Source organism: Melanerpes formicivorus, unplaced genomic scaffold, assembly GCF_026170545.1.
Source record: "Melanerpes formicivorus ecotype bairdi unplaced genomic scaffold, bMelFor1.0.p_v2 SCAF_17, whole genome shotgun sequence".
NCBI classification, from domain to species: domain Eukaryota; kingdom Metazoa; phylum Chordata; class Aves; order Piciformes; family Picidae; genus Melanerpes; species Melanerpes formicivorus.
This window is the reverse complement of record NW_027142369.1, coordinates 10,083,468-10,095,617: the sequence shown is the minus strand read 5'-3', so window position 1 is coordinate 10,095,617 and position 12,150 is coordinate 10,083,468. Positions and strand designations below refer to the sequence as shown.

General features: G+C 47.9%; 1 protein-coding gene across 4 annotated transcripts; it reads right to left on the bottom strand.

Annotated features, from left to right (window-relative positions):
- Positions 1-2,598: 2,598 nt before the first annotated feature.
- ZBTB25 (zinc finger and BTB domain containing 25) lies at positions 2,599-11,063 on the bottom strand. Of its 4 annotated transcripts, none has more exons than XM_068148906.1 (3): positions 10,997-11,063; positions 10,145-10,324; positions 2,599-8,932 (listed from the first exon to the last, which is right to left on the bottom strand). In XM_068148906.1, exons 2-3 carry the CDS (start codon positions 10,315-10,317, stop codon positions 7,777-7,779), a joined length of 1,329 nt encoding a protein of 442 aa, XP_068005007.1. In that variant the 5' UTR covers positions 10,318-10,324; positions 10,997-11,063; the 3' UTR covers positions 2,599-7,776. The 4 variants fall into 4 exon arrangements, with proteins under 4 accessions (XP_068005007.1, XP_068005006.1, XP_068005008.1 ...); XM_068148905.1 differs by lacking the exon at positions 10,997-11,063 and adding an exon at positions 10,801-10,960; XM_068148907.1 differs by lacking the exon at positions 10,997-11,063 and adding an exon at positions 10,442-10,756.
- Positions 11,064-12,150: the final 1,087 nt, after the last annotated feature.

Sequence of the window (12,150 nt, the reverse complement as noted above, 5' to 3'; positions counted from 1 at the left end):
ATTGATTTAAATAATTTGCTTCATTAGTATTTACATCTGCAGTTCTATTTCCCAGTGAAATGGTTCTTGTTAGCTCTTGTTGGGTGGTGTTAAAATAATGAAATAGCCTTGTTTGCAGCCAGATAAAATCTTTACATTAACTGTGTTGTGCTTTTTTAAATAATCAGAGGATGTTATTTTTTTATACCATTATTAAGCAAAAATATAGGTTAACACTTTTTAGGAGGTACAACTTCCATATTTTATTTTTTTTTTTTTTGCAGGGAGTTGTGAAGAGCACAGTTCTTCTGTGCCAAATAAGGGGATTTTTCTGCAGCAGAGTGCAGAATGAAAGTCCGTTTAACTGGAAAGTGGATTTCAGCTAAAATATCCAAACCCAACATTTGAAAATAGATTTTGTTACATAAAAACTGACAAGCATGCTGCACACAAAAGGGAGAGAGAGATTAGGAAAACACATTTTGCAATTCAGATCACCAAGATGAAAGTATCATCTGCAGCTAGAGCTGACTGGCACTCACCCCACCAGTCCTTAAGTTAGACCTAGCAGAGATCATCCTTTAAAATCTCTCTGATCTGGAAGAGGAGATATCCCACCCCTGTCACCCTCAGGCAGGTGCCTCAGCAGGGTCCCTTCTGCAGGTACTGGTGTCCCTCCAGGTGGTGCCTTTCCAGCACCCTGTTCTTTCCACGGACACACTGAGCATCACTTTGTTGTTGTCCCAGATAGTAAATTTTAATCTTGAGAGGGATGTCATCTCTGCAATCTAACGACAGTCATTTGTGTCACGTTTGCTTTCAGTTTGCCATTTTAATGAAGACACGAGGCTGAAGGGTGCCGATGAAGGCTCAGTGCCGTGACAGCTCCCTGTGATTGTGAGACTGGTGAGATGGCAGCTGGGTGGGAAGTGCAAGTACTCCTGACTCCTACGGTGCTTTTGATCATCCCCACTGGGGAGGAGGGGCGATGCATGCCCTTGCTCCTGCCAGCAGCCTCAGCTGCTTGCTTTCTGCCTGCCAAAAGCTCCCCCAGACTGCCGCTACATGAAGGCGTTGGGCGGCAGCGTTGTAGCGCGGGCGGACTCTGCACAGCGCTTTGTTGCAGCCCAGACAGCCTGCTGCTGGATTTGCATTTCGTTTGCCAGCCCCAGCAAAGCAGGGAAGGCCAAAGTGCTGGAAGCTTCTTGTCCCAGATCTCCCCGAAGTTTGTAGAGCAGCTGCGAGCCTGCGGGCACGACGCAGTGGGCTGGGGGGCTGGCTGGCCCGCCAGCGTGGGGCCGGCAGGCAACAGGCACAACAGGAATGCACACCTGCACCTTGCTCATTAAAGCGATGAGTAAGAGGCTCGCAACCGCACCGCCGGGATAAACAGAGGTTAGAAGGGGATGCTTGGGCCCTAATGACAGGCTTTGGCGCCTGCTCTGCTGGGTCTGGCATTTCTGTGGGGTGGCGGAGGCAACCACTGCCGGAGCGGGTCCCTCCCGGGATGGCTGCAGGGAAAAGGGGATGGCGCTCAGCAACAGCCTCCACCCCCGGCACGGGAACGCTTTTGGCTGGCGTTTGGTGGGCCTGCATGCCCAGGAGTGGTACAGGCCCCATGGAGGCCTGGCTTGATGGTTAACACCATACTTCTACTTGCCATGAAGATTTTTCTCCTGCATCAGCTTTGATGGCTCCTAGCCCTGGTTTCCTGTATTGGTGCCTATATTGCTTTGTATCTTGCAACCAGTGGGTCACAAATCTAGGGTCAGGAGGGACAAGGGGCTTTACGCAACGGTATTTTCTTACACCATTTCTCCCAGGGGAGTTAATATGGACTAAAATTTCCCCAAGTGCTGCTGGAAACCTTTGGCAATATTGCCCCGTGCACCTCAGGAGGGTAAAGCCAAGTGTGGCTGCCATGGTGCCCAGAGTCCTGCAAAGTTGCCCAGGGGCATCTCAGCTCAGGTAAAAACCAGCCTAATTCAGCAGACAGGTTTTTGAGCTACGCTGTGCCTTTGTTCTGAGGGTGCAGCACCTGATTTAGAAGAGTTAGTGGAACCATTTCCTCTCTTAGGCTGCTTTTGAAGTTGTGCCATTCTTTTTCCTTAATGAAACATGCAAATCCTATAAATGCTGTGATTGCATCTTGGGGAATTCAATCCTGACACAGCTCCAGTTTTATATATCTAACTGGCGTGTGATTTGGGGCAGATGCACCCTCATCAACTTCTTCCTTTTGATTTTATTATTCCTCAAAATGTGTTTTCCTACTGCAGGACTGCAAGGAAGCCCATTCAGTTGCAGTCCTTTTTGGCATACTATTGGCAAGAGAAGGTAAGAAAAGGCTGGGGTTTATTAAACAATAAAGCTTTGATGGCCAAGAAGAAAACTCCTGCCTTGGCCACTGATAGCTGATGCTGAATTGCATCTGCAGAGATCACTTTTCACTGCGCTTCTGCCTCCAAAACAGTATAAAACTATTCAGTATCAGCACTGCACATGTTTTAGAAAGCTCACGACAGTGGTATTTCATGGTTTTATTTTTAACTGCAATGCTCTCTGCTTCAGGTTTACATACTGACAGTATTCCCCCCTCCTCCCCTCCCCCCCCCATTTTAACCTTCTTAGTATGCGCAAATGTCCCAGGCCTGTCTGGTGGAGGGGACACTGCACCCACAAATAGGTTGTCAGCCCTTCCACACCCCCTGCATGCCACTGACATCCATTTTTGCAGTGATTTGACAATCAACATGCAAGGGAAGACCTTGCCCAAATGGTGGTGTAGCCAGATGGCTGAAGGTCTGTGCAGAGGGTAAAATGAGCTGAAGGGTGCACATGGAGCAATCACAGCCCAGTCATCAGCATGGCCTCCTGGCATCAGTCTCCCTTAGCCACCCTTTTTTACCTCTTTCAAGGTGAAAGAGGTAAAATTCAAACATTTAAGGTGAAAACTGAGAGGGGATACAGTACCTTTTAAGGACAACTTGTGCAAGGAATAGGCACCAAAGTCTCACTCCTCTGGCACCAATAATGCAGAAGTTCAACCCAACACTTTCATTCCACAAGTGCTGCCAAACAGCACCCCCCAGGCAGCACTGCAGGAGGTGAAAAACAAGGCTCTCAGTAAAATAACTGGACCTTATGCTGCAAGTGAGGATAAATATCCTATATTCCACACCCTGTATTGAACCCTATGCAGCACAAGAAGCATGGCTCATGTTGGACCTGGCCTGTCCAGCATCAGAGCACTAAAAATATTTCAAAATACCTATCTCAAAATTGTTGAGCATGCTTTGGTTTTTGAGCCAGCTAACCTACATGCAGAATATTCAAGCCAACACCCAGATACATGTGAAAACAATGCTAGCCAAGGCAGCACTTGCTGGCATTTCAGAGGTTAACTTGATCTGGCTGAGGAGTCTGATCATGCTATGGGGTTTTGGCAGGGATTTGAACCAAAATCTTCCCATGTTTTCATAAAACATGAGCTGCAGAGCCCACAGACAAGGCACTTTAATGCTTGTAGTTCATCAGCTCTCCACCTTTGATGCTGGTATCCCTCACAGCGCAGGACATAGCGCAGGGGATTCCATGGAGCTATTAGACTTCCAGCCTTCAGCTATCACCATCCCAGGTCTTTCCTTGTTTATGCCCATGTGTATCTATCAACCAATTGCAGATACCTGAAAGGAATCACCAGCATCATTATTCTGCACACTGTAACAAATTATTTTGTGATTTCATGAAAAAAACAACCCAAAAAAAACCCCAAACACACCAAAAACCCAAAACAAGAAGAAATGAGTATTTGCCAAGCCCAGCTGTGCAAGTCAGGCAGATTTTCAAGCATGCACTGGCATAAAGGTTAAGCACTCAGTAATTCAAGTGTCGTCTACATACAGCAATAAAAATTCTTATGATGTATCCAGGAGCAGCTGCTCATTGCTTAGCACATGTAACTGTTTTCTAAAATGGTTTTCTATTCATAAGACTTAAAGAGAAGGATGTTTTCAAGTTAATGTAACTTGGAGCTGACTACTTCTGTCTCTCAGGCTTTTTCTACTGCTTTAATTATATTAACAGCGCTCAATGCTTACAGTAGAAAACTGCTGAACGTGCATTTCTGGTATTGCACATGATGCAAAAACTGCCCTTCACAGATGTTTGATGTCACAGATGTTCAGTACCACAAAGCTTAACCAAAACACACCCCTATAAAGGCATGACAATTAAAAAAAAAAAAATTACTTACAGCTGTAACTTTTCAAAGACACACCAAACACATCCATGAGCACAGTGCTGATTCCAGGGTGGTTTCAGCTTTGCTGATGTCTGTCACTCCTACAACACATATATACATATAGCTCATAGACATTTGGATTTTCTTCCAGAGTGCACAGTTTTTGTCAAGGCTCTCTTTCAATGGCCAAGATGTGAACAAAACAATCCTTCTCACAAATCTGAAGATGAGCAGCATGTCCCAGAGAAGCCTTTAGGCACTGATATTTGCTGTACCCCCGATGTCCCCAGTAGTGAGCCCTATCATTAACTTTGCAGACTTCAAGGGCCATTTGACTTTCAATATCAATTAGTTCAGGCAAGTTAGGCACCTAGTTGAAGCTGCAAGGTGCTTATCTACTGACTGAACTGTCTGAAAGCTCACTTTTAGCTCTTCTTCACAGCCATACATAATGCAGCAGACACTCCTCTCTCTTCTTAAATTAAATGCAGGAACCCAAGCGAAGCAAGCCAGCATCCAGAGAAGCCAGTCCACTCAGCAAAGTATTGCACACAAACAGGGAATGACTATAAAATGCCACTTATTTATTTTTACCGTCATGTAGAAATAGAACAGGATAGAATTAATCAGTTTGAGTTTTGAGATCATTGAGTCCAACCTATCATCCAACACTATCTAATCAACTAAACCATGGCACCAAGTGCCCCATCCAGTCCCTTCCTAAACACCTCCAGCGATGGTGACTCCACCACTTCCCTGGGCAGCCCATTCCAATGGCAAATCACTCTTTCTGTGAAGAACTTCTTCCTAACATCCAGCCTAAACCTCCCCTGGCACAGCTTGAGACTGTGTCCTCTTGTTCTGGTGCTGGTTGCCTGGGAGAAGAGACCAACCCTCACCTGGCTACAACCTCCCTTCAGGTAGTTGTAGACAGCAATAAGACAGCAAGAAGCCTCCTCCTCTCCAGGCTAAGCAACCTCTCCTCATAGGGTTTGTGCTCCAAACCCCCCACCAACTTTGTTGCCCTTCTCTGGACAAGTTCCAGCAACTCAACATCTTTCCTAAACTGAGGGGCCCAGAACTGGACACAGTACTCAAGGTGTGGCCTAACCAGTGCTAAGTACAGGGGCAGAATGACTTCCCTGCTCCTGCTGGACACACTATTTCTGATGCAGGCCAGGATGCCATTGGCCTTCTTGCCTGCCTGGGCACACTGCTGGCTTATGTTCAGCCTACTATCAACCAGTACCCCCAGGCCCCTTTCTGCCTGGTCGCTCTCCAGCCACTCTGACCCCAGCCTGTAGCACTGCATGGGGTTGTTGTGGCCAATGTGTAGAACCTGGCACTTAGATGTGTTAAATCTCATGCCGTTGGACTCTGCCCATCTGTGCAGCCTGTCAAAGTCCCTCTGCAGAGCTCTCCTAACCTCTAACAGATCCCCAGCTTGATGTCGTCTGCAAACTTACTGATGATGGACTGAATCCCCTCATCCAGATCATCGATAAAGATATTAAAGAGCATGGGGCCCAGCACTGATCCTTGGGGAACACAACTAGTGACTGGCTGCCAGCTGGATGTAGCACCATTCACCACCACTCTCTGGGCTCAGCCCTCCAGCCACATCAGTAGAAGCCTGGGGATATTTGGGACAGTTATAAGCAGTCTACTGGATGTGATTTAGCTCCTGCTATTAGCCTAGGAAGACACTCAGAAGGCTCTCTTCTAGGAAATGCTTCATGCGAATCACTCCGTGTTTAGATGCAGCATTTGCAGGCCCGGATGTCGGCAGGGTTTTGTTTGTTTGCTTGTTTTACAGGGAGGCTTTTCAAGCCAAGTTAAGATGTATTCACAGCAGAGCAACTTTAATGGGTATATACAGCAAGAGAAGCTCTCAGTCTAGCAAGCAAGTACACACCAAACCGCAATGTGCATTTTGTAACATCATCTGGGCAAGCTCAAAGGCTGTTTGTTTTTCCCTTTTGTCTTAAAACACAATTTGGCAGCCCTTGGTGGCAAATCTATCCCCTGGAGTGTGCAGCTCCCTGCCCAGAAGAAGCAGCAGCCATCCTTACAAGACCTCAGATGGTCTTTTAATTCAGCAGCAATTTAAGTGCAGCTCTTGCCACAGGACAGTTTCAAAGAAGACAGCTCAAGGGTCCTGACTACAAAGAGCTTTGGAGCGGGCATTTTGACAATGAACTGTTCTCACCATTGTTCAGGCTCCCTGCTTCCAAAGGCAGTGACTCAACTCCACCAGGACTGGCAGGGAGCCTCCAGTTTCTCTAAAAACTGGGTAATGAGATTACAGGAGTAGCTCATAAGGCTTTTGCTCTTTGCTGCAAAAGAAACCTCTGTGCTAGAAGAACTGTGTGCCTCTTTGGGGCCTTCTCATCAACAGCACCTCAAGGGATCAGCTGAAACCCATCTGGCAGAAAGCTTGGTTATCTCAGATAGAAAACTACAGAGGGATAAACTATGAATCAAAGAGGAACTAATACAATTTTAAACCCCTCTTGGATAAGTTGTTACTCCTCAGATACCAAGTAATGATACATGAAAGGCAAAAAACCTTTGGTTTACCGTTTTACGGTGGCTCCACTAGCAGAGAAGAAGTAACACATATTTGCTCTCAGCAAATATACACTGAAGTGTTTAATAGTGTTTGCTCCAAGCCGTTTTAGAAGTCAGAAACAATTTTCACTGAGGAAAGCCACATGTGGTATTTAATCCAGTAAAGACTTAGGTTAGGATGTGCCTCTTTGGGAGAAGAGGACACTTCTTTGCAGCTTTCATTCCTCCTTGCAGAGAAGGCAGTCCAATAATGTGATGTGGTCTTAGAGTGGCATAAAAAAAATTACCACCGCTCATGCAGTAGTCAGTTGACAAAGAGAGAGTAGAATAAGGAAAAACGCATAAAACCCACTTGAACCTAGAAGTAAATTTAAAAGATTGTACTGACAAGGGCTCCAGGGCTTGTCAAAGTGAAGGCTCCCACCCCTACATCAACACTGCCAGTTCCCTTGAGATCAGCCTTAGAGCTCCTACATCTATTTATGTGGAGAACTATAAACTGCACTTACACAACACAAACTTCAGGATTAATCTCCTTGAGATATTTCTTTTAATTAAACCCAAAAACTCTTTGGGAAACACAATGCATATTTCCCTCTACACCTCCCTCCATCTGGTTTCAGAAGAGTAATTCTACGGGACACCAAGTACAGCACCACACAATGTATTAAACAATGTTTAAACTTCACACCCAGCAACACAGTCTGAACTCTAGTAAAGCAGAGCAGGAACAGGTTCATATTTACCAAAAAATGTCAGCGTTACATGGAGGCTTCCAAGAAGGACTTAGGTGGGAATTAGCTTGAGCTTGTAAGTTAGAGAAGTAAAAAAAAGGCAAGTATACAAATTGAAGTACAGTTTTTTTCACAGTTATCTCAGAGGTGATGGGAATGGTGGTTGAAAAAAAATCAGCTGCAGAGGTCACTAGGTGGAAAATGCCAAAATACCCAGTTTCAGCATCTGAAGTCTACACAGGGGGAGCACTACTCTACCAGGATTGTATCAACACTTTCTTGGATGAGATCTGACTCCAGTATACATTCATCTAAGTGGTCTTGGGATAAACTGGAGCTCTTCCCCATGCTCTCGCTGTCACAGTAAGGATGAAATCTGGGGGTTGCAGGGCTCTCCAGCCGCTGGCAGCGGCTGTATCTGTGGTGTTTCCCTCTGTGTGTGTACATGTGTTCCAGCAGCTGGCTCTTCCGGAAAAATGTGCGGCCACAGACAGTGCAACTAATTTTTCTCTTTCTTGAGAAAGAAAAGTTACAGTTCAACTCCATCGGTTCATGTTCCTTGGAGATGAGGGAGAGCTGGCCAATCTGCAGAGGCTCCAGGTCACTGCAGTTCGGATGCTCCAGCTGATGCTCGTCATCCTTCAGGAGGAAGGCCCCAATCCGGTGGCCGTCCCCTGCCTCTCTGTCCTCAGCCAGAGGCTGCACCTCTCCCAGTGGTTGCACCTCCCCCAGGTCGCTGCTCTCCAGGATGGAGGCTGGCACACCAAATGGCAGTGAGCCAGAGACATGGGTGTGCAAGTGTTGCCGCAGCCCACCCCGTGAGTTGAATCGCTCTCCGCAGTAGTGACACAAGTGCACTTTGAGGCCAGCCTTGGCAAAGATGGGGCTTGTTACCTCTGGAGAAGGAGGGGTGCAGCTCTGGGACACTACAGGCTCTGAATCACACCTCTCCTGCTTTATGGAGACAGATAGCTTTGGATGCTCTTCTGCTGGCTTGGTGAGAGCAGCAGGCTGAGTGGAGGGGCAAGCAACCTGCTGGTCCAGGGAACTGTCATCCAGGCCAATGGCCAGAGAGAGCTGCAGCTGCGGGTGATCAGCCTGGACAGTGGACCTGCTGCCCACCTTGGGCAGACTCTCCTTAACTCCCAGGTGTTCCTTTGCTGGTTTGTGTGCGGTTGAGATCTGGATGCCATATAAGTTTGAAGACTGGACTGGCTCTGGGGAGAACACTTGGTTCATCTCTACAGCGATATGGGAGAGGTGGTCTGCATGCAGAAAGCGGATGCCCTCCTCCAGTCGGCTCTGGCTGACAGTCTGCTTTGGCCCTTTCCCAGTGTACATGACATGCAGCAAATAACTAAATATGTCAGGCTGGATGTCTGTAGGCTGAATCTTTATGCAATCACTGAAACAAAACAGATTATTAAGTACAGACAGGGCTCCAAACTACAGTCATGATCCACAACCAGCCTGTCCATTTACACTACCATTGCTGCTAAGAGCATGTGCGTTGCTGCCTGCTTCCTAATTTACCAGCAGCACTCCCCACCAAGCTGCGCAGAAGTGCACATGTCCCATTTGCACAGCAAAGTGCTTGAGCCTGTACTTATTCCTGTGATTTTACAGGCCATGTGCACAACTGCAACCAGGAACAGTGAGAGTGGCTAGACCCTGGTCACCCCATCACTTGCACACACAGACAGTTGCTGCCACATGGCACCACAGCAATGCTACGCAAGCTGCACATCACTGGTGTGTGCCATTATGGTGGCTAACAATACAAGGCAAGTAATATTTTTGTTTAGATAATAAATTCAGATGCTTCTACTGTGTAATCTTTATGAGATTTGCACTTAACTATCTGTAAATAACATCTTTCAGAAAGGAGGTTAACTCATCTTCTCACTTCCAGCCAAAGGGCTACATGGCCTGATGATTATAATAATGATACTGAAAAGGTGCTGGGGGCCATGACCATTCAAAAAGGGAGGCGAATGGAGAAGAGTTTAACTGATTACAAGCAGCATACTCCAGGTCAGAGATGAGATTAGACCTTAGCACCACCATCGTTATACCTGCAGAACCACTCCTAACCCAGCCAGGTGAAGCAGCTTGAAATAAATTGATGATCTCAGCCTTGACCCTTATCTACAAGAGTCTGAAGCACATAACTGTGATAAGGCTTCTTGATTGCTTCAAGCCTGGAGATGCTGCCAGAAGGCACAGTCCCACCCACCAAACTTGCCTACAAGCTAATGCAAAGTAATGAATGTGCTGCCTATGTGCAGAAGGTACCTGGTTACCTCTAAATTGCAAATCTTATGAGCTTCACTGCAAGAGGCTTGTGGTACTTACACGTTTATTTCCTCTGGTCACATAAATGTCTCATCACCAAAATGTGGGGCCTGATGTTGATGTATACTAAGAGGGTGGTTTCCAAGGACAGCTTATTCTGCACTGGGAATGTTTAGTTAAGACATGTGCTGTGTTAGGAAAATAATCTTGGGCCATTTAACACCCCATATATGCTCTTTAAGACTTCAATACTTTTAGAAAGTAAAAAGCAGGAAGTTGATCAGAGTGGTTAAAAGGTAGGAGGAGATCTGTGTGTTCTTACCTCGTCTGATGAATAAATATCATCTTAAAATAGTTTGAAAAAGCAGCGAGCACCGCTCTGTGGGCTTTGAAGTAAACATCTCCTATAGCAACTGTGCAGTCACACAGAAACCCAAACTCCCGCTGCATGTTCAGCTGCTGGAGGAGGAGGACGCTGTGGCCGGTACTGTCCATGGCGTGCCTGAGAGCAAAAGACAAGATGGTCATCTCGAAAACAAACCACAGAACTCCCGAAGGCTCAGATGGGGGCACCGGGCCAGCGGCTTCACTGAGCTTTCTGCTGCCGGTCCATGCGCACCGATTTAGTAAATTCCTCCTACCGACACCAACACTGGTGCCCAAAACCACGTCCAATGAGCCCAAATATCCCCAGGACTTCTCCACGTGGCCGCTACGAACGATCTGTGCTCCGCGCTGTGCGGGCAACAACTTTAAACCTGCCCAGCGTTCTCTCTCTGCTCCCGGATCGTGTTTCCCATCGCATCACAACCCGCGCTCGCCATCGCTCCTTGAGCTGCCCGCCCCCGGAGCCGCCGCGTCGGGGGCAGGGGGAGAAGCGAAGCCGGCGGCAACACGGAGCTGGGCGGCTGCCGCGCACAGAGCCAGCCCTATACCACCCAACAAAGCCCCTATTGTGCCGGGCTCAGCCGCCCTTACCCCGCTTCGCCAGCGGCCCCTTCGCAAATAAATGCTGATATTTGCTATTGTTTCCACTGAAAATTATTGCGCGGCGCTGGGGGAAGCAGCAGGGGGAGGCGGTGAGCGCAGCCTCTCCGGGAGCGCACCCAGCGCCCTGCCCTCCCCTTCCAGGCCGGCCCTCCGCAGTCTCCCCCGCGTCCGCGCAGCCGCTTACCCGTGCGGAAGCGTAGCAAGCCCAGCTCAGCACCGCCCGCCCCCGCTGCCAGCCCGGCGGATGGGGTGGGCGCTGCTTCTCCCCCGCGCTTCCTGCCGCCGCCGGGGCGGGTCCGGTTCGCCTCTCCTAGGGGGAAAAAAAAATATGAGCGTGGAGTCTGGTGAGGTTTTTGCGTGGCTGCAGCGCGGCCCGGTGCTCCATGCACCCGCAGCTCCAGGGAAGAGACCGAGTTCACCCCTTCCCGGGATTTTCTTGGGGGGAAGGTGTTTTTTCTCTTAGCTGCTGGAGACCTCACCCAGGGCTGGGGGACTTGCCTTCTTAAACCGCCCTGTGGCAGCGTGTCATTTGCTCAGCTCCTCAGATATTGGTACAAGTGGGATTTGGCTGTTGTTTTGGGGGGTTTTAACAGAAAAAACAAAACAAAAACCAAAAAACAACCAACAACAAAACAATACTAACAGGCACCTCTTCATTCTGCCTGCTCATGATCATGGACATGAAGATATGATCTAGTTTTTAAAAAATGCCTGAGGCCTGAGTGCTTTCTGTAGCTACCAGTGGATCCTGTGGACACACTGTTTCTCAGGCCTCCTCAGCTCTCATAAATTTTTAAGCCAGGGGTTATTTAGGGTGAGAGCAGCTGAGCTGGGTCAGGCTGAAGCTGAGTGCAATAGGGCCTGTCAAAGGAAGCAACACAGGTGGACAGTGCCACTCCTACCCCAAGCTCCCAGCTTCCCAGGGGTCCTCCTTTGCCATGGCCTGTGCTTTGATGTTCAGAACAATCTTTGAGGCATCTTTCCCATTAATTTTATTAAACTGCATTCTGAACCTGTTTAACCTTCCAGTCCCTGCAGCCTCCTGCCACCATGAGGTTAATTTGATGCCCACATGGTTTTAGTGCAGTTTTGGAGATCTATCACACCTACCTTGGTGGCATCTCTCCTGTTAGCAGAAGACACAGAGTGACTTGCATCATCCCTCTTGGTTTTCTTTCTACATTTGGTACTTCACAGGCAATTTCCCTATTGCATCCCATAGTTGTGATCTTCTTACTGTGCTGATACCAAAATTTTAAGGAAAATCATGCCCCTGGCTCCCCAGAATCCAGCAGTTTATGGGGCTGTTTCCAGTGGTGTCTTGAGATGGAGGATGGA